The following is a 23,224-nucleotide window of genomic DNA, read 5'->3' as shown; positions in this document are numbered from 1 at the left end:
TATTCCTGCAATTCCTTGCTCAATGTGCAATTTCATTTGTTTGTTTGTTTGCTTGTTTTGCAGCCAAAATGTTCACTTCATCTCCATTTGCAAACTGCTGGAGGTTCGGCCATTGCAGGAAAGATCGTTTCTGCCACCACAGCTCCTGGTCTGATCGTGGCTACAGGTAGGCCTATTGGTCCCATATTGGGATGGCCAAATGGTGCACAAACGTACTGTCATACCACGTTGACTTTACATATAGATAGACAAGTAATTAAAAGGTGAAACCCAAAATGCAGACGTTGAGAACAATCCAAAAATATATTATTACCTCCACCACCAAATGTTATCAACCTTGTCTGTTTGTCTTTTTGTCTGTCTGTCTTTATTGTGAGCAGGATATCTCAAAGTTATGAACGGATTCGGACGAAATTTGCTGGGAAAGTTTGGTGTGTGAAAAGGACGATTTGATTTCATTTTGGTGAAGATCCGGATCCAGATACGGATTCAAGAATTTTTAAATGATTCTTCACCATTGAGAGATTGGGCCAAAAAGGATATATAGCATGATGTCTCAAAATTGATGGATGGATTCAGATGAAACTTGGTGGATGAGTTGAGTCGGTGACAAGAACCAGCCAATTAGATTTTGGTTCAGGTCCAGATGTACACTACCGGTCAAAAGTTTTCGAACACTCTCATTTTTCCAGTTTTTACTGAAATTTAAGCAGTTCAAGTCCAGTGAATAACCTGAAATGGTACAAAGCTAAGCGGTAAACTGCCAGAGGTTAAAAATCAAAAAATGTTTAGGTTACCAAAAACTGACAAATGTAAATTTCAGAGTTGTTAAAAAGAGAGGGGGAGAGAGGAGGGGGCGAGAGAAGGGGGTGAGAGTGGGGGCGAGAGAGAAGGGCCAGAGAGAGGAGGGGCGAGACTAGGGGGGAGCGAGGGGGGGCGAGAGAGAGGGGGCGTCACAATTCTTCTTCATTTGATATGACGTCACAATTGACGCTGGAGACCTGAATATGTTTCCCAGGTGTTTCCCAAGTTATGGCCATTTATGATACGGTTGGTCCGATCTAATTGAAATAATGCCCCATAATCCAAAATAATGTCCCCTTTTCAGGGAACAAGTAATTGGTTAGCAACTGCAGCTGTTCTGCAGCAATGGAAGTAAATTAAGCCTTGAAAGTTGATGCAAATGATTTCTACAGGTGTCCCAACTTTTTTTGATTATTTACAAACCCTCTGTCTGCATAAAAGCAGTGTTGGAACAGACTGTGTTGCGACACACTCTGAAACATTATTTGGACAATATCGCACTGCAGGAAGTAGTATATTGCTATCATAATGGCGAGAAATAGGACAATTAACAAAGGCAGACAGACAGACCATTATAATCCTTAAAAGTGTAGGTCTTTCCTTTGGAGAAACTGCTAAGAAGCCAAGGTGTCAGTGAGTACAGTTTCCTGTACCATCAAAAGGCACTTGGAAACTGGAAGAAACTCTGACAGGAAGAGGTCTGGCAGACCCAAAGCCACAACGCAATCAGAAGACAAGTTTCGGAGAGTTAACAGCTTGCGTGATTGGCGGCTCACAGGACAGCAGCTTCAAGCACAGCTTAACACTGGTCGAAGTAAGGAGGTCTCAGTTTCAAGTATAAAGAGAAGATTTCGAGCTACAGGTTTGACAGGTCGAGTGGCAGTAAGAAAGCCATTGATAAGATGGCAAAATAAGAAAAAGACGCTTGCCTGGGCCATGAAGCACCGTCAGTGGACTACTGAAAACTGTAAGGTCTTATGGACCGATGAATCAAAATTTGAAATCTTCCATTCATCACACAGGGTTTTTGTACACTGTCGAGTAGGCGAAAGGATGGTTCCTCAGTGTGTGACACCAACTGCCAACCATGTAGGAGGAAGCGTGATGATCTGGGGCTCTTTTGCTGGATCCACATTCGGCGACTTGCACAGAGTGACTGGCACCTTGAACCAAAAGGGCGACCACAGCATTTTGCAGTGCCATGCAATACCCTCTGGTCTATGCCGAGTTGGTCATGGGTTCATCCTACAGCAAGATAACGACCCAAAACATACCTCCAGGCTATGTGAGAACTATCTTTGAAGAAAAGAACAAGACGGTAGGCTTCAAATCATGGAATGGCCAGCACAATCTCCAGACTTAAACCCCATCGAGCTGGTTTGGGATGAACTGGACAGAAGGGTGAAAGCAAAGGAACCTACAAGTGCAACACATTTGTGGGAACTTCTGCAACAGTGTTGGGAAGAACTTTCCGAACAATATTTGATTTCCATTGTAGAAAGAATGTCACGAGTATATTCGGTTGTTATATCTGCCAAAGGTGGCAACTTTGATGAGTCAAAAATTTAGATTAAATTTTGTTCAACAAAACGATTCCATGATTTCTTTTTTATCTGCAATTGTTTGTTTGTTCTATGCTTTAATTTCAGAGTACGTTGAAACATGAAACTGCTTAAATTTCAGTACAAACTGGAAAAATGAGGGTGTTCTAAAACTTTTGACCGGAAGTGTAGATCTGGTTGATCAATGGGATACAAAACATAAACTGTTCAGCCTGGCGGAGGTATGTGCTCCAACGAATGCCGTTCTCATTGCATTGTGCTTTTATATCGATGTAAGTTCTACACAACAACAAACCTTTTACGACCATTTTCCCCTTTTTCAGGAGGTTGGTAGAATCTGACGTATATAGCCTCCATGCTATCACAATACTTGTGGAACAATCATAACTGTGGTATAACTTTCACATCTAGAAACAAAATTTGTGTTCGACACAACAAATGGCAAGTTGTGTTTTGCAGTCTACTCGCATTGTATTGTTGGTTTTCATATCTTTCTGTGCAGGAAATGTTGGCTCAGAGCTTCTCGACTATGAACATCGGATGTATATATCTGCAAATGGTGGCAACACTTGGAAGGAGGTGAACATTCCGAATTGCAGTGACTTTGTTGCATTTCTTTCTAATATTCACACATGATATGGATCTGGTGGTGGTCATACATCCGAGGGGTAAGCAGACAGCACAATAGCGTTATGTAAAGGTAAACTCCAGGTAGCGTTATGTAAAGCCAACAGGGTTTTAGGTTGTATTCATAGGGGGATAAATTATAAATCAAGCGGCATTGCTTTCTCTGTCACAGGAAATGGGTGACACACCATCAAGTATATTGTGTGCAGTTTTGGGCAACACATCTGAGGAAGGACCCTAACTGAAGGACCTAACCCTAACCCTAACCGTAACCATAACAGCTGCCATAGAAAGGGTTCGTTGTAAGGCTACTAGATTGTTTCCTGGGCTAACGAGACTCAGCTATGAGGAGTGGCTGAATGAGATGGGACTTTATACATTATAAACAATAAAGACAATTAGGAGGGGATTTCATTGATGTCTTTAATATGAGGTGTATGAGAAGTTTTTTTTTTGTATACATCGTCGAGGCTCGTGGAAGAGCTAGAGCAGAATGGAATGGAACAAAATGGAAAGGGGGAGACACCATCGGCAGAGTAGAGGTAAGAATGAGATCAAGTGGAGGGGGGTGGGGGGGGGGGTTGAGAATGAGATCAACAAATCAACTAATAAATGAAAAGAGGTGAGGAGGAGGGGGAGAAAATCACAACAACCTGGAAAAGGGGAGTGCTTGGAATGAGGTCAATTGGGGTAGAAGAGATCATGAGTATGGATAGTCGTGGTGAACAGCTGTTTTGTAACCCTGGAGGTAAGAATGCGACTGAACAGACTGGGGAAGTTGGTTCCACAGATGAGAGAAAGGTGGAACAAATGAGTGGAGGTGAGCAGTGAGCCTGGATTTTGGGAGTACAACAAGAAGAGGGTTACTAGCAGACCATATGTGTCCTGCAAAAACCTTGGAGAGACAGCCAAAAGAGGGTAGAGGGTACAACACCAAAAAGGAGACAGCAGAATACAGAGGTCACTTACCTGTCTGCAATTTGAAAGTAACAGGCTCAGACACTCACATCCACTCGTTTATTCCTCTTTTTCCCCACTTGTGGAACCACCTTCCACACTCTGTTCAATGTCATTCTTCCCTCTGGGTCTTCAAGACAACTGTTCACCACAACCTCAAGTCACCCCCCCCCCACTCCCATCCAAAATCGTGATCTCTTCTATGCCTGTTAAATCACCCCGTACCCCTCCCAACATTTTGCTTATGTATCCATATTATCCACCCTTTGCCTGCTCCCTTACCGCTCGTCGTTGCCTGCATCGCTTGTTTGTTCGTCTTCGTCTACTTTCTCTCTCCACCCTGCTGTTGGTGTTTGCCCTTTCTCCTGCTGTTCCCTTTGTTTTCTTATGTCTTCATCTGTTCTGTGTCATAGCTCTTCAATGAGCCAAGAGCATGTATAAAAAAAATAAGAAAAAAAAGACAGGGCCCAAGATACTACCTTAGGGAACTCTAGCCATGACAGGGAAAGGAGATGAGAGGATCCCGTTCAGAACTGCTAACTATGTGAGTTAAAGGCCCAAAGAGAGACAGCACGATGTGAACACGATGGTGGATGAGGCATACGTTTGCAAGTGATCCAGGGATGGAGCTAAAAGGAAAGGGAGAAGGGAAAGCAGAATGGGAGAAAGGTGCTTGGAAGTAAGGACGTCGGAAGATTGAACATTTTAAAATTATTTTATAAAAAGGTTTAAATTGATGGAGTGAGAGGGTGAGGAAGAAGAAAAGTGGAGATGAGGAAGGAAAGTTTGGGACTGAATGAATTAGGAAATGAGTTGAGAATGAATGATAATTATTCATGAAAGACATTTAATTATTATTATTTGAGGTAATTTGGAGAAGGAAGAAAGGGGAAAAAAAGGGAAAGGTTTTGTTGCAGGCTACAAAGGGACGAGTTCAACGAGAAGTGATGTTTAGCAAGGGATGAGTATCGAGGCAGGGCCTGTCGAACACATGGCCAACAGGAAGTGAGAGAGACTGACATAACGAGGTAAATAAATAAAAAAAATTGTCATTTTTTTTTTATAAGACAGAAAGTATATGGATTATGGAAGGAATAAAAGTGAGGGCGGTGAATAATACGATGGAGCGGATGGAGACACGACAAGTGGCTATGGGAAACAGTTGAAAAAACCCCCAAAAAACAGGAAGGCCCAAAACTATCCGAGCTTGAAATGCAGAATTGGAATAAATATAATTAGCACAAAGGAATACACGGGTGTTAGCACACAATACTTGGAACAATTGACACAAACAGAGAACATAAAATTGATGGCAGCACAGGTAAATGTGCACTGATTACGTCGATTTTTTTTTTTTGGAAACAGATCTATCGGAGGATCAAATGAAGCATCCACTACCAGGAAACCAGAGGTATTTTATTTCTTAAGCAAAACAGACAGTGATAGGACCAGGGGCCATTGCCTGAAAGAAAAGAGGAGAGTTATGACAGTAATAAGTCCGGGGTCTTTCAGTCAGAGTAGTAATGCATGGAATTGTCTCATTTGAAAGTTCATGGCAGCAGAACGAGTAGTTAGGTTTAAATTGGAATTCGATAGGTGCCGGGATACATTGTAGATACAGGGGTACAAGGATATTGGCAGGACTTGTAGGTAGCCTGCGTGTGGACGGGTGATATTATTGCAGCACAGGCATGATGCGGCGAATGGCCGGCCTCCTGTCCCGAAGTTCCTTGCTGCTCTCCTTGTTGGTATAAACTATACAAAATGACTTTCACCCATCAGGAAACTCGTGCCTGTCATTTACGTATTTAATGGGAAGTGTAAAGTTAATCTTTTTTGGTTGTTGCTGCAAACTCAAGGTGGATATGCAATACATATCGCGTGATCTTTTTAACATTTTCATAACGATTGCTGCTGTTGGAGACAAAACGACTGAATTTTGCATTAGATTCCTTTTCTGCTGTTCATCGAAAACTATTCACATTTTATGAAAACAAAATCATGGCAGTCTTGAGTGTGAAATCTCCAGAGCGCCACACCGTTCGTGGGCGTTCGTCTTGCGGCGCGCACATTGCTGACAGTAACCTTGACCCACACCCTCGGGCCTAAAACGATGGCTGAATCAGCATGAGAAGCCATTCGATGGTTCTCCATGCTCAGCTGGGAGCATAATAGCTTCCCTTTGGGAGCCGACACCAATTTTTCACAAAACTTTAAAATTTTATTCTTTAACAATAGCTCACCCTGACACTGGCTGATCATGATAATTCACACAGGTGTACTCGGCCTTAAGAAAATGAAAGATTAAGAGATTATGCAATTTTATGACCTGCCATTTGTTTGTAAATGTCTGAGGAAGTTTTTATTGCTTTAATGGCTTTCTGGTCAAATGTTCCTTAAGTATAACACAGAACAGGGTTATTGAAAAAAAATAAATAACCATTCGTCCTACATAAATTACTTTGTCACAGCAGCGTATAAGTGGCCAGTGCTCATAGAATCCAGTAACAATGTTAAAAATTAGGCAAAATGACGAGGTGCTCTTATTGTCATGTTTGCTGTAATCTTGTCCTGCTTTCACGGTTTCTGTAGATTATTGTCATTACAGTATGGTGGCAGAGTTGTGAACGTGACTGGACAGTCGTATAAAGAGTTTGAATGTTAAACATCTGCAAAAACTGAAGAAAAATAATCCCAGTAGGATGAGGATGTTGACTCTAAGATTACAAATGAAATCCTTATTTGACTCGCTAATAGCAATCAGGGAAGTTGTATTCAGCCAATCACTCACAATCTGACCTTCCTGTATCTCCAATCCATACGCTTCGTCATTAACTCTTAAATGCCCTCCAGGATATCCAAATAACGTCTGCAAGGTAGTGCTACCCAGATTTGCCTAATTAGGGGGATATCAAAATATTATGTATGCAAAAATGTCAAAACTTTTAACACACTCACCCTCGTCTGGTATCCCTCTTTCCCTTTGCCATGCTGCCCTCGCTCCCCACACCCCTCTGCATATATGATTTGTGTATGGTCTCTTAACGATTTACAGCGTGGATTTCGTGCCAATGCAGTCCTGCATTAGAACCCCCTCTCGCAGCATACTAATGGCATTCCTTTCACAAATTGCATTCGGTTTGATGGGTGATCCATGCAAGATGTGCACTGCCATGGTGTCTTTTTCTTGAACATTAAACATTTTCATTGCGAGTGAATGTGAGGGTAATTTAACGTACAAGCTCGTACTTCTGCGAAGGGAAAAGGTATGAGCTGCACGTTATCCTCGAGGTGGTTCATATTTCTTTTTAATCCCCAGTTGTTCAAAATCCATCACACATTCATAACTATTTCACTCACCCTTCCATCCATTCAGAACCTCGTCGGAAAACTACTCCGACAGTTACCGATGAATGTGGATTGTTAGCAATCAAGCAAACGGACAGCTTTCCCCATTGAAAACTTGTCATTTTAAACATTGAATTTACAACAATTAGATTTGTTATTAAATGTAGCTTGAAACGCAAGATGGTTTCTTTGTTTGTGATATGGAAAATAATTATTTATATATTAACATCCAAAATAATTCACAGGAATCGATCAAGTGTCGATCATCATTACGAGCTGAAGTTGCAATGTTTTCACCATAATTGGTAAATTCATTGCTGGTCCTGGTTATCCAAAGTTTCATTTCCCTGAAGAAGTTTTATTACTGTAAGCTCGGTGTTTGTAAGGCAATTCAAGCTAACGACCATTCTAGCAATAAACATGTGAATGGATAATAAGGGTTGAATTGATTTGCATATTATGTGGCAAAAGTTACCATTTAGTGGTCGAGAGATTAATTGACTTGGAATGTATTTTAAGCAAATGATATTTTGCAATGTAGGCCTACAACACCAAAGTATTCTGGAATGTAAACTCTTACTGATCATAGAAGAGTTGGCACGCTTTCTGTGTCTCAACAAATTGCTTGATTACTTGAATAGAACATGTGTAAACGATTTGAGTTGACATGATGTTGTAGCAAAGATGTAAAATAGGTTGGTAATGTGGCATGAAACCTGATCCATATGCATCATTATTAAGCTGTTGGATAACGATGATAGTCGGTGCATAATCAGCAAGGGCTGCAGTTGGAAAGGCAGCCATGTTTTCTGACTGCTGTACCATATTGGTCATGATCGAGTATCGGCAATTTATAAAGGAAGCAAATGGGTCATATTCCACACCGCCTCAACTAGAAAAGGGCCATTTTGTTGCCTGACCCGCTCAGATTTTGCTCGAAAGATCCAACTGGGGAATTTAAAGCATGCTGAGTTAAAAAATGTATTCGAATCATTCTTTTCCCCTCCCTCCCCCCTCCTTAACCAGAAAAATATCCCTTGGCTCAAATTAGACGCTCTCATAATGTTGTCGCACATCGTTCGACTCGTAATGAATTGCGCTTTGAAGAAAAATGATATTAGGGTCCCTGAACTCACTTTCGGCAAGTTGCTAGACAGTTGGTAATGCTTCAGTCACATTTGGCTCGGCGGCCGTTGGGTCTAAAAAATCTACAGTCACTAGCAATTATAGGGTGGCCGCAGTATTTCCACGGTCACACAATGTAGCAGTAACATGTGTTTTTATTTTTTGGGTAGCCGCACGGGGTATTTAGAAATTGTGGAGATCGAAAACGTGGAGGTGCCGTACGGTCTTTGATTTGATGTCGCACGGTGACCTTAGGGCGTCCCTGCGGCGGCCATAGAATTTTCAAGGCAGACGCACGGTAGCCTCAAGGTGCCCGCAAGGCGACCGCAGGGGGCCCGAAGGCGAACGTGGAAATAGTGCGGCCGCCGTAATTTTTGGGGGGGGTTGGCAAAATTCATTTTTCAATGATAAGAACCTATGGAAAACGCACGAATAACGCAAGCCCACCGTACGCCGTACCTACGGTCGATGTGGAACACATCTACGTCATGGCTACGGCTTGTCAAATTGCTACGGCCAACCTAGAAATGAAAAAAATATAACTCCGCGCTTTAATCCACGGAGACCCCTACGGCCTGTAAAAGATAGCCATACGGCGTAGGGCCACCCCGAGGCCACCTCAGAAACTCTGCGGCCGCCGCACGTTTCTGTCAATTCAGTGGGGGGGGGGGGGTACGGCCGCCGTATCCTAGCCGTAGAGCAAATGTGACTCATGCTTTTGTGACAAGTTTTCTTTGAACGTCAGCCCAACCATGTACCTTGTAGGGGACGCAGGTCCTAAAACGTTATTCGCATTACCGCCGGAGCCTTAGGTACCATGCCTGGTGTTGGATTAATGGTTAGGAGTGTGAGCTTTGGATCCGAGTGTCCTGAGTTCAAATCCTGCTCAGCTGTTGAATTAACACCAGGTGGGGTTAACTTAGCACGTCATCCTTCCGAGGTCGGCAAAATGAGTGCCAGCAGCTTGCTGGTATACTGTGTCGGAGTGGTGACACATTCAGGATTGTGCCGAATAGCCAAGGAGACTGCTTTAGCCGCACCAACGCTCTGTGCAGAGTATGGTCCCAATATCCTCCTCCTTCGGGACCGGAATTCCAAATTTTTTATGAAACCCGTTTGGTTTTGAGTCTCTCCACTGGTCTCCAACCCCTCTAAAATCTGAATAAAAGATAAAATAAAAGGTTTAGGCCAAACTAATTCACGTTGGGTGGAGGGGTGGGGTCCACAAATCACCCAAAGATATTTTTTTTTTGATCAATCTTAATAAAATCTACAAGAATCGAGCAAAATATTTTGGTACGTGTGGATTTTGGAATCTTTTTTGTGGATTTTTGAAGTTGCATTTGTCATGCATTTCAGCATTGTTCATTGCCACTTTGATGAGGTTAAAGTACCACATAGTTCAAACCAAACTGATATTTTTCTTCATCTTTGCATTGTTTGGGGTTACATCTCGAATAGAAAGTGACAGGGTGATACTTGTTCCAGTGCCACTTGTTTGGAGCTGAGTGTCATGAACTTGCTTGGAATGCACTCAACGCAAATGATCTGAGATCAGCCGAGGGTGATTTTTCTGGTCAAGGCCACTTTTTCACTTTGGGTTGACCTTTGTCAGGTCACGGGTCAAAGGGGAAGTTAAAGAAAAGAATGACTAACATTTTTTAAACTCAGCAAACCCAAAAACTCCAAGTTAATTTTTCTCGCAAAGTCTGACAGTCATCCAACGGCTCTGGTTGAGCTTGTAAGGTATAACTCGAATGGAAAGTGGAAGGCATGAGAGACAGCTCAACTAATAAAGAATACGATGATAAACAAGAAAAAAAAATCCACTCAAGGAGGCTTTAGGCATACATGAATCATGGCTCATCGAAGAGCTCAGCAGCAGAGGGCTAAAGGTATGCTCACGCTGAACAGCGAGTCTGGAATAAATCTGAAGATTTTAGAGCTGGCATCTGTGTGAACATAAAATGTTGGAGGAATTAATCTGTCTGGGAGAATTAGTAGTACAGAGTAAGACTGTGTGAACATGGTGCAAGCATTTGGTGCAGTGCAACTCGCTATGCGAGGGTGACTTGCACTCCAATTGTCAAAATAACAGCAATCACGTGATCTACAACCACGCTGCCATCCTAGTGTTGGCTTAGTGGTTAAGGTAGCTGGCTTAAGATCTTAGGGTCTTGAGTTTGAGCCGACATCATTCCGTTGAAATAACACAGGTGGGTTGACTCACCCTGTCATCCTTCCGAGGTCGGCAAAATGAGTCCCAGCTGACTGGGAATGGAGGCTCTTCATTTTACTTGTAATGCAAACTATTCCCTCCTGCTGTATGATCCAGTTCAAGAAAAAAAACATCGTGAACACCAGAACTGTACTACAGATCAAAATTATTGGAGATTACTATGGACATGTTACTTTGGATAAGAAGCATACATACTGCCATTTGTAAGGCAAGAACAACATGGAGAGAGGGAAATGAGGAGAGAGGGAGCCAGAGGGGATTGATGGATGAGAGAAATAAAAATATCAAAGTGGAAACAGGTTTGATAAAAAAATAATATCTGCAAGGGTCCAACCAGATTCACTAGCACAGCGCAAGCTGGACTCGATCGCAATAACGGATGATGGCAAAGTGGTACAGACCGAGGCAGCTTGTGTTAGCCATATGGAGGTGCAGAAATTATACGTGCGTGTGTGTGTGTGTGTGTGTGTGCGTGTGCGCGCGAGCGCAGCAGACACATCTCTGACTGTTGTGGTGAGCATCACCGCAGATTAACTCACATGGTAAAACTGCATTATCCGCACAGAACAACCACCTGTATGCCACCCAGACAATTGTTCCTGCAAATGCAAACCATTGAACCAGAAGTCACGTGATGTGATTGGCGGGTAAATCGAAACATGTGGAGTGTGATGAGCACATTGTTGTCCTATGGGGATCAGCGGAGTGCTCATCACACTCCTGATGTATGGTAGGTGTATATTTGTTGATGTGTGTGTGTGTGTGTGTGTGTGTGTGTGTGCGTGTGTGTGCGTGTGTGCGCATGCGTGTGTGTGCGCGTGTGTGTGCACGTGTGTGTGTGTGTGTGTGTGTGTGTGTGTGTGTGTGTGTGTGTGTGTGTGTGTGTGTGTGTGTGTGTGTGTGTGTGTGTGTGTTATCAAAAAAATAACAGAGATATGACACCATTGACCCACTGCAGAGAGGAGCAGAACTTTGCTGAAGCTGAAAGACTTCCGGTGATGAGAAGAAGAATGAAATCAAAAGAATAGAGAGATGAGCAGATAGTGCAGGATTTGGGTAGGCAAATAAGGTGATGGATGAACAAGGAACTTGCACATGTAAGAGTGGCTGCAAAGGGGCAGATGTCGACTATAATTGGTGGTGTGAGAACTGAAGAGAGTCAGGAGAAACTGTGACACTGCGAACCTGTCTGCTGTGGGAGAGAAGCAAGCGCTGTGCATTGACATCCTTTTCGAAAGTGCCAATGATCCTCAGGGCTTAATTGTTCTGTACTGTCTCGAGATGTTCTGTACTTAACCCTGGCAAATCTCATACTCTCACTCGGTCTCTCCAATAGGATCTTCTGGCAAACGCTCTCATATACTTTCTTGAGAAACTTCTCAAACGTTTGGGCCTCACCCTCAGCCGTGATCTTTCTTACACAAACCACATGTCGGAGACGCCCTCCAAAGCCAGCTAGCTACCCACTGGACATCATCCGTCGTGCAAGGGGACCGTCTGCTAACGTTAGTCGATGTGTGTTGAAGATGTCATTCGTAAAGAGTTGAGTTATTGCCAGAACCCTGAACAAATTACAAATTCCTGCTAAAATATTCTGCAGTTCAATGTCAGGACTGGCGAGACGGTTTGCGAAAAAATTTGGTCCAAAACTTCCTTCTCAGCCGAACTAATAAGAATGTGTGATTAATTGAGGATGTTAAGTAAGTAATTATCAAGTCTTAATCATTTGTTGTTTATTCAGCAGCAGTATCTAAACCAAACCATCTACAGTGCTGCAGAAATGTCACCTTTTGAAAGGAAAGCATGTGACATTGTCTGCGTGCAGGCCTTTGATAAGGAACACCACGTACTGTTGTTGGATCATGGAGGTGCACTCGTGGCTGTACGTGATACCATCCTTCCAGTCCAACACCTTTGGTGAGTTTCCTCAGATTTGGCTTTGAGAATTTATTTTGAAATGCATCTTATCACAATTTGGACACTGACAGTTCCTTGAAACAATCAAAACGAGAACGGCACCTGATGGAGCACACACCTCCACCAGGCTGAACAGTTTACGTTTTGTATCCCATTGATGGGCCGGAACCATAACCTTTTGAGATATCCTACTCAGACAAGACAGACAAACAGGGGTGAAAACATAACCTCCATCCACTTTCAGTGGCAAAGGTAATTGTCATAATATTCGTGACATAATACTGCATTTCAACGACTTTCTTTATTGCTCTGCATGAACAAAAATACTAAAGTTTTAAAACCGATAATTGAGAGTAATAGTACAAAACACGAACGAGAAATGCCTTCCATCGAACTGGAAACACTTATTTGAGTGTGGACGTCATTGGTTCCTCATTTAGCATCGCTAACCAATTAATGGCAAATCCAAAGTGTTGTGCAAAAAGGTCCTTACTTGTATTTATTGGCAATAGTATCACGACTGACGTCATCTTTTTCGTCGATAAGACAATGGTTGTTTTCATTTCTATTTCATGGAGTGGAGGATGGGATAGGGCGCTGGCATTGATATGGAACGGATGTTTCATAAACAAATGCCAAATCAATTCATAGCGCACTATTTATTCAGAAGATATACTTCGTCGGGCTCTCTCGGAGAAACGCAAGAGTGAAGTGCGTTGTCGAAACTCACTTTGGAAGAGCAAAATAAAGCAATAATGCACGCTCGTATGATAATACATGGAAGGATGAAACGCTCACTCTGAAAGTTCTGAATGCCGGCAGGTGGAGGTATATCGTGATGAAATGATATCGACGTGAAGAAAATTTAAACAAAACAACCCGATCAACTAAATATGCACCGCATGACCAAAAAGAGTTGGGGCAGCACACGTACACTTGAAATTCACTCGAACCCAATCTGCATGAACATTGTTATCCCCACACAGTGGAAGTACCGTATGCTTAGTTGTGATGTTTCTGGCTTTGATCGACAACTACGCGGCGAGGGCCATTATGTCTACCAGCACGACGACGCTTCTTGCCAGACTGCTGTCTCTGTAAGGAATTGTGGTATTTTGAGGACACCATTGAAAATCTGCAGTGGCCAAGCCGGATCACCAACTTCAATGCAATCGTACCACTCTGGAACAAGTTTGAACACTGTCTGAAAGCTACGGTCAGCAAACAGCAATTAACAACTGACCATATGTGCACTCGCTGTGGAGGGGTATGGTGCATTATTATACTTGATATTTGTCACAATTTGGTACAGCACTTGGGAAACCAAATAAATAGTTGTAAAGCAATGACCCCTGCATATTGCCTTCCTGTCCCATTGCCACCGATAGTGCATTTGTCTCTGCTCTTTTGGTTATATAGTGCATTGTCCCTGCCATGCAAACATGAAACACTCTCTTTGATCCATGAAAAAGCAAGGCCATTGAGCATTCCATGAAATGGCAAGCTTCTCATTCTTCTTTCGCATGGAACACATTGCTGTCGGTAGCATCATTTGCTGGGGGTGCAGCTTTCCCATGGATGCAGTGCCCCCACAACTCCACCACCCTCCACCCCTATGGGTTAGAGCAGGCATTCGGAATTTGGCAATGGTTCCGGTGATAGCTCTCCAACTCTCGAAGAAGGACACCGTGGGATCTTTAACGTCTAACAACTAATGCTCGCACAAGGGACACCAGTTTAACGTCCATCCGTGGGACAGCACATACAATGTTGCCTCACCATACCTGTGTTGCGCCGAGATGACGGAAAAGATTCAAACCCAGGCGAGACAGCTGAGAGGCTCATGTGCATGCCTCTCGTCTCGTCCATCCTCCCAGCTGAAAAAGCAAGCATTTCTGGAGTATTCAAACGCGTGAAGCATAAAATACATATATTATGACCCCAGAGTTATTAGTTCCCTACCGCCTTCACCGGAGGGGACCACAAGTTTGGTCTGTGTCTCTCCGTCTGTCCGTCCCACCTGTGGTTTTTCAGAATTTTTTCCCCCACACCCTTTAGCATATCCAACTGAAACTTGGTGCACGGCTATATTATGATTAGTTACAGAACAAGTTCCAGTTTCAGGATGTTTTGTCAATTTTTCACAGAGCTACAGTATGTCCTTTTAAAACTTAGAAAATATCACATATCGGTCGGGGACACGTATTTCAAAGCAATTCTCGCTCTTCTTTTCCCTGTTATTCTCTCTCTCCACAAAATTGTTTTCAATTAATTATATTTATTTCAAGCACCACATGTCCCAAAATTAATTTCAAGCTTGATAATAGTGTTGTTATAACGGTGACGCTCCTTCGCCTTCATTCCTTTCCGTGCCCTAGTTAAAAGTTTTTGTTATTCTTATTGGACAACCTATTTGCATCCCTCGCGTTCAAGACTTGACACGATTCATTGCCTCTATGAAACTGGCAACATGCTGACAATGGCTGATGTGACATCTCAAACCCACAGGAATGTGACTCACATGCCACGATCATGATTCCGCGGATTGGAAAGCACTTTATAACTCGCAGGTCTTTCTTTTTAGCCCCATCTACCTTGTGCGTAATTACGCATCGGCAGACCCTGACTAAGTGCCCGGAGAACTTTGCGATTCATTAAACCACGGCTTCACCTTAAATAGCTTCTCTGCCCACGCTGTCAGAATAGGGGTGTACGTAGCGTGGTGGAGCTGCCAATGGGGAATGTAATGAACTCGAAATTTCACTCCTTGTTTGTGCTGCACTGAGATATCGGTGGAAAGAGACAATTCCAGAAAGAAAGGAAGAGCGAAGTAAGGGTAATTGGACAAACCACAAAGAAGTAATAAAGGAGGTAAAACATTAACAAAATAAATTCAATTACTACAAATGTATTTAATTACAACACTAACTCTTGCGCAGGAGTTACTTGGTGCTCACTGAAGTCTAACTACCTATTCTTTATGTTTTATTTATTTTCTTCGAAGGTTACCTGTAATTGTAAAAACAGCCTTCCTGTCTGACTCTTAATGTATTTAACACAGTGATATGCAAATTAAGTTCTGGTTCAATAGAGAAGCCAATTTGCATACGTAATGAGATTAAACCTTTGACAAATGAAAGCCATGTTGTTTCTTCGTCTGCTCATTGTGCTTTTATGTTGCAGCTCCTCCAGGTACACTGTTCGTGCGTCTTCACCTGTCGTGAGATCCTTTTACTCATGACAGACTTGTTTTGGGTTCAGATGGAATCCACAAAGCAATCGCTGAAACCTGCCTGAACTAATCAGGGGTGTCGGGGGCGTCTGGGGGGGGGAGGGGAGAATTTGTGAATTTCATTCGCAGAGGAGCGACCTCCATCAACTCTGGATCACCATTTTTGGGGGGTCATGTTTTCGTGACTCTGTGACACCGGGGTACATCGTGCAGGCGGAATCATCATCTTGTTTGTGTCAGAAACCAGTCTATTAACCTTTTTTATCTGCAATGCTCGATAGATGGTTCGTTCTACACTTTGCTAAAGGTTTAACACCCCCACAAATAATACCATTCATGGATCTGCGTATTAATAACCACTTTGAAAGGTCGTTGCTTCTCCGGCCTATTGTTGAACGTTTTTGTGGAAGGGTAAAGGCTAAGCATTATTCTTTTGCTCAAAGAGTGTCCGTGGAAAGCTGGTTAGGTGGTGTCAGAAATGGGAAAGCGGTAATATGATGATACTAAGTTATTGATGAAGGAGAATGCCTCTTTTTTATCCTGTGCGACCTTAACATTGCATTGAATTGGCCATGTGTGTTGGTTCTGAATGAATGGAAGGACGATTTCCATGTTGATGATGTGGGTGTGGATAGATAGGGTTAATGGTAGGTGGGGAATTGATTTGGCTAATGGAACCCAAGAATACACATATTTACACAGATGGATCATCATCATCATCATCATCATCATCATCATCATCATCATCTACAGCTGTGGTCCCCAACATTTTGATCCCACGGGCCGCATTCACTACTCCCAAAGATGCTGGGAGCCAGAAAAAAATTGATGCATTTTATTGAGAAACTTGATACTGTCACACAACGTTTGTGTTGAGAAATCGATACAACGTTTGGGGTTTATTGGAGTATTGTTTTTTTAATTAATAATTTTTATATGTATTGTTGTATTCGATCGATCGATTGTTCACGCACTGTAATTCTGAACAAATTTATACTGCCGGAAGATGCCGGAAGGTAAAATCAAATTGATTTGATTCCTCCCGGCGGTAAGCGGCAGTGGCCGGCAGTGGCATTGTGTAAACCCCTTTAAAATTGCTACATGGAAATGTGTTTTGATTGGAAAGTCCTCACGGGCCACAGCTTGGGGACCAATGATCTACAGGATAAAGGATAGTCCTGAAGCTCCCGGTCACTACATCCAGCAAACTTTGCTAATGATGATTGTTCAGGGAAGTTTGAATCTCCCCCCCCCCCCCCCACCAATGTTTGTCAAGGCTGGTTTTGAAAGCCTGGACAGATGAGGATTCTACAGTACCTTGCGGAAGATTATTCCAATCATCCACTGTCTGATGTGCGAATAACTTCATCCTGACTTCGAGGCGGCTCCTTTCTTTGAAGGTCTTCAAGGAGTGTCCTCTGGTGTTTATGTTGTGCTGTTGGGTAAAGTAGTCGTCTAGGTCCAGTTTAACTGTTCCATGTAAGATCTCGTACACCAGCATTCATGTCCCCTCTTCTTATGCAGTGGAGCAGGGAATGAATACATGTTCAGTTCAATGATCCTCTGTTGATAGCTGAGATGGTAATTACCATGGATGAGTTTTGGTGGCCCTTCTCTGCACCCTTTCAACGTTGTCATCATTTAGTTTGAACCTCTAGTGCCAGAGGTAATTACCATCCTGCAGGTGGGGACGAACAAGAGTCTTAAACAGCAGAGGGAGGATCCTGATGTTCAGGTGGACGAAGGTCCCCTTAACAATTGTGAGGATTCGGTATGCCCTGCCAACAACAGCTGAGACATGGTGGTGAAAATTCAGCTTGTCATGAACAACCACTCCCAAATCCTTTTCTGTGGCCATGGTACTTATTAGTCTCACCCTGGAGGAGATGCGAGACTGTGTGTGTGTGTGTGTGTGTGTGTGTGTGTGTGTGTGTGTGTGTGTGTGTGTGTGTGTGTGTGTGTGTGTGTGTGTGTGTGTGTGTGTGTGTGTGTGCGTGTGCGTGTGCGTGCGCGTGCGTGCGTACGTGCGTGTGCCCGCCCACATCCGTATATTTTCCCTTTTAAAATGTTTTTCTCTGCAACAACTGTCCGATCGATGCGAAACTTTAAACATACGAGTGACTCCCCATGGATAATATGTTTTTTGCTCACTCTGATGTCATAGGTCACATGATATGGCAGTCATATTGGATTAAAGACAAAAATTTGGACATCATTTTCTCTGAAACTGCTCAAAGAAAAGAATCAAAACTTGGCATGTGTTATCAACTCTCCTTTGGGGTATATAAGGTGATAATGATGATATCATCGGTGAAGTGGTATTCCAGCCAATATTGCTTGATTTGAAATCCTTATCCAAAAATCTGAAACTTCTTCTATCTTATCTAGGACTGGATGTGAGTTAAGAATGAAATTTATGACATTCATAACCCATTCCAATAAACTATGTGACACATAATTGGGAGCATGGATGATACAAGTATGTGGGCCATAATAGCAGTTCCCTCTAATAGGAGCGTGTTCAGTTGACGATGGTATTTTTATTCAGAATGAACGCACGAGGAGAGACCACGCGCTCTACGAGTGCCGTTCTAGTTGACTAAGGATTAATTTCCCCATTTATGCATGCTGGAAGAAACATTACTCATCTTTGGCTCACAAGCCACATTGAGAGAAATAGTCAACTCTTAATAAAGGTTGCAACAAATTCACCAACCACCAAATTTATTTTGGTGCCTTCGTTTGGTGGATCATGATCACACCTGTTCTGAGCTAATCATTCGTTTGAGGCTCAAAATTTAGATCTTGATGGGGCATATGGAGCCAAATTCTTTCCTCTTCTTTCCCCACTTTTGGAATAAACTCTCTCACTCTCTTCAATCCCATTCTTGCCTCCCGGTCTTCAAAACAGCAGTTCACCACCACCTCTTATCTTCCCCCATCCAAAACCATGATCTTTACTACCCCCGTTAATCCACCCCAAACCCACCTCCTCCAAATTCCCTGCTTTCCTTCCTGAAAGTCCCTGTAATGTCCATCTTGTATTCCCCATGTTCTCCGCCCCATCCCTCCCTCTTCCACAGATCTCCTAATGTCTCTGTTCCCCACCGTTTTGTCCTTCCCTCTCCCACCCCTCCTGTCTCCTGCCCCCCTTGCTGTGCGTTGTGAGTTAGCTCTCATTCGAGCCTCGACAATATATACAAAAAATAATTGGTAATACGATGATTATAGACCAGGAAAGGACCAAGTGAGGCAAGGAAATGTTCATGGCTAAAATATAAATCATCTGAATGGGTGGACCATAAGATGAACCTTTAGTGAATTTGAATCAAATCCCAACTCATGAAAGGGAATTTTTAAATTAGCCAGGGCAGCTGCCCAAGAGGTCAACGTTCCATAATAAGTTTAAAAGCATTCCATAATATCTTCAGGCAGAGTCCACATGATGGCAAATGCGACAGCCCAGATTAATATCCCATTTGAAGGGTGGTGTGATTCATGGTGCAGTTTCCCTGCTGACTCCTTCCCAAACAGAATTTAACTTGGACCTGAATCCTCCGGGAATCAAACCCAGAAACACATTTCACAAGCTGAGCACGATGTAATAAAACCAAATTTAAACACTTGAAATTTCATTCCTTATTAAATTAATTTTCAATCTAAATACAATTCTTATCACATTGTGGTTGTTTTTACGAGTCCAAATGGGAAAGGGTATCATAATTACACACACTGTGACTCATAAAGGTTACCTGAAAGCTGGCAGTGACTCTTCCTCAATGATAAATGGCCGTAAGTTTAGGTAGCACTCATATTGCAGGAATTTCATTTCTCATTCAGGCCTATTCTTGGAATGTAAAATCAAAAACTTTTCCACTGATAGCAAGATTTTCTCCAGAGGTTGGAAGGATGATTCTTCTTTTGTAGGCCTCTTCGCGCTGTGCCAAATGAGTTCGTAAGTTTATAATGGACAAGCAGAAAACCCGTGGTTTAAAATTACCACGATATAAAAAAGGAAGCCTTTTATTCTTGCACTGGCTGAATCTGATTGAAAAAAATTATCATTTTCCTGTAGGTTTGGATTGATTGGAAGAAACATTTATTGAATAGCTTTTTCTCCCCGAGGAGCGTTTGTGTGTTTCAGGATAGGACAAACAGACACACAGACAGCATTCGCCTAATATATATATATATATATATATATATATATATATATATATATATATATATATATATATATATATATATATATATATATATATATATATATATATATATATATATAATATACAGCACCTTCAGAAAGTATTCACACCCCTTGACCTTTTCACATTTTGTTGTGTGACAGCCTGAATTTAAAATGGATTAAATTTAAATTTTTTTGTCACCGATCTACACGAAATACCCCATGATGACAAAGTAAAAACGTGTTTTTAGAAATTTTTACAAATTAATTGATTAAGAAATTCATAAATATCTAATTTACATCAATGTTCAACCCCCTGAGTCAATACTTTTTAGAAGCGCCTTTGGCAGTGATTACAGCTACGAGTCTTCCTGGGTATGTCTGTATCAGCTTTGCACATCTGGATTTGGGGATTTTCTCCCATTCTTCCCTGCAGATTTGCTCAAGCTCTGTCAAGTTGGACGGGGAGTGTCGGTGAACAACAACCTTCAAGCCTTTCCACAGATTCTCAATGGGATTCAAGTCTGGGCTTTGGCTGGACCACTCAAGGACTTTCACATTATTGTTCTGAAAAAATTCCAGTGTTGCTTTGGCTGTATGCTTGGAGTCATTGTCCTGTTGGAACAGAAATCTTCACCACATTCGAAGGTCTTTTGCACTCTGAAGCAGGTTCTCCTCAAGGATTTGCCTGTATTTGGCTCCATTCATTGTTCCCTCTATCGTCACAAGTCTCCCAGTCCCTGCTGCTGAAAAGCATCCCCATAGCATGATGCTGCCACCACTATACTTCACGGCAGAGAAGGAGTTAGATGGGTGATGAGCTGTTCTCTGTTTCGCCAGACATGACAGTTTCCATTCAGGTCAAAGAGTTCAATTTTCATCTCATCAGAACACATAATATTTTGCCTCCTGCTCTCAGATTCTTTCACGTACCTTTTTGCAAACTCCAGGCGTTCTGTCATGTGCCTTTTTCTCAGGAGTGGCTTCCGTCTGACCACTCTCCCATAAAGCTTACATTTGTGAAGTTCCACAAAGATTGTTTCTGGCAGGTTCTCCCATCTTGGTAAAATAACTCTGTAGTTCTGTCAGAGTGGTCATTGGGTTCCTGGTCACCTCCCTGACCAAGGACTTTCTTGCCCAGTTGATCAGTTTGGTCGGACGGCCAGCTCTAGGAAGAGTTTGGGTAGTAGCATATTCTTCCCATTTCCTAATGATGGGGCTCAATGTGCTCTTTGGAACTTTCAACACTCTATAAATTGTTTTATACCCTTCTCCAGATCTCGGTCTCCTTACAATTCTACCTCGAAGTTCTACGGACAGTTCCTTGGACTACATGGTGGAGTTTCTGCTCTGACATGCACTGTCAACTGTGGGACCTTGTATAGAAAGATGTGTTTCTTCCTAAACTAGAGGGAGAGCACTCGGTAGAGTGCAAAACCTCCACCGCCAATACTGCTGGGTCATTTAAGTGAACCTGATATCCTATTCATTGTAGGTCAAAACGGATCAGACTCTACTGAACCACGATTGAATAAACTAAACTAGATCGACGCGCATGTAGAAATGCCCAAAAAAAATCGAAATTTTTTTGAAAAAAAAAGTTGCAAAATTTTTTTTTTTTCTCTCTAACAAATTATTTTTTGGGGGTTGGAAATCACTTAAAACATGTAGAAATGCAAAAAAAAAAAAATTTCAAATATTTTTCAAATAAAATCGAAATTATTTTGAAAAAAAGTTGCTAATTTTTTTTTTTTCTCGAACAAATTTTTTTTTTTTTTTGGTTGGAAATCACTTAAAACATATAGAAATGCAAAAAGAAAAATTGAAATATTTTTTCAAAATGGCCGCCATAGCGACCATATTGGACTTTGGACCAAGTCCAAAATCTAATGGCATGATCCTTGGACCATACCCAATCCCCCACCAAGTTTCGTCGAAATCCGTCCAGGGGTTTTTCCGTAATACTGTTCACAAACAAACAAACAAACAAGCAGTCATAGACTGGTACTTACGAAATCGTCAACTTGACCTCTCACCTTGTCGAATAAAAGCTGTCTCTAGAGAAGGTCGCGACGCAAACTAGAAGTTTCTACGATGATCTGTACCAAACCATCAAAAATCGTAACGTCGACCGAAGCACAAATCTCCATTTCTCCATGCAATTATTTAATATTATTTTATCAAAGTCACAAAACCGTAATATTCGGCCATCCACCAACAATCTTTACATAATCCGACGGCTTAGCGAGTCAGGCATGCGACGATAACTTTTATTGGGATAAAAAATGACTTTTAAACACAATCTTTATCGAAAACACCGTCAGCGCGCACACGGAAAACCTTTACGTGACTCAACGACGCCTCTGCTCGAGCGCACTGCACCACGTGATGAGCCATGACGCGGCAAGTGAAATATTTTTTATACAATCTTAAAACGTCTCCAAAACATCCAATTTTTACCAGAATTTCGACAACCGAGTGTGAAGCGTCCTAAGTGATCGCAAAAACTGAAGACAAAATTAAAATTGAAGTTAAAATGAACTCGTAACGTCGACCGAAGCAAAAATACTCCATTTCTCCACGTGAATTTACGGAATTATGTTTGACCTCACTGTGACCTTGACCTTTGACCGATTTTGAGCAAAATCTAATCAGCGCTAACCATCACCCTCCTGAATCACGTGGTGTAATTTGACATTGGTAGCTTCTTCCGTTCTCGAGTTATCGTGCCTACAAACAAACACACAAACACACATACACACAAACAGAGGATGGAAGTCATCAATATACTTATGAAATCTTTAGATTTCGTAAGTAACAAACAGACAGGGGTGAAAACAGTAACCTCCGTCCATCTTCAATGGCAGAGGTTAATAATCTCCAATCAGTGGATTGGCCACAGGTGGATTCCAATCAAGTTGTGGAAACATCTCATGGATAATTTAATCAAAGGAAATTTGATGCACCTGAGCTCAATTTGGAGTGTCGTAGAAAAGGAGTTGAATACCTATTGATGCAAGACATTTCAGCTTTTAATTTTTAATTAATTTGTAAAAAAAAAATTTAAAACATTTTTTCACTTTGTCATGATGTTTGTGTAGATCGGTGACAAAAAAAATTTAAATTTAATCCATTTTAAATTCAGGCTGTAACACGACAAAATGTGACAAAAGTCGAGGGGTGTGAATACTTCCTGAAGGCATATACTTCTAGATTTTTGTACTGCA

General features: G+C 42.0%; 1 protein-coding gene across 4 annotated transcripts in view; it reads left to right on the top strand.

Annotated features, from left to right (window-relative positions):
* LOC147016127 (VPS10 domain-containing receptor SorCS3-like) overlaps positions 1-23,224 on the top strand; it is a 999,683-nt gene that overhangs the window by 640,357 nt on the left and 336,102 nt on the right. For all 4 annotated transcript variants that reach the window (XR_015050022.1, XM_085848866.1, XM_085848865.1 and 1 more), the window contains 3 exons: positions 64-166; positions 2,869-2,945; positions 12,488-12,579. Coding sequence is in view for 3 of the 4 variants with exons in the window: in XM_085848866.1 (XP_085704992.1) it covers positions 64-166; positions 2,869-2,945; positions 12,488-12,579 (272 nt within the window). In the remaining variant the exon portion in view is untranslated. The remainder of the gene's footprint in view (positions 1-63; positions 167-2,868; positions 2,946-12,487; positions 12,580-23,224) is intronic.

This window comes from Eptatretus burgeri, chromosome 12, assembly GCF_056783735.1.
Source record: "Eptatretus burgeri isolate ZD-2024b chromosome 12, Ebu_testis_v1, whole genome shotgun sequence".
NCBI classification, from domain to species: Eukaryota; Metazoa; Chordata; class Myxini; order Myxiniformes; family Myxinidae; genus Eptatretus; species Eptatretus burgeri.
This window is presented reverse-complemented; position numbering and strand designations above follow the sequence as displayed.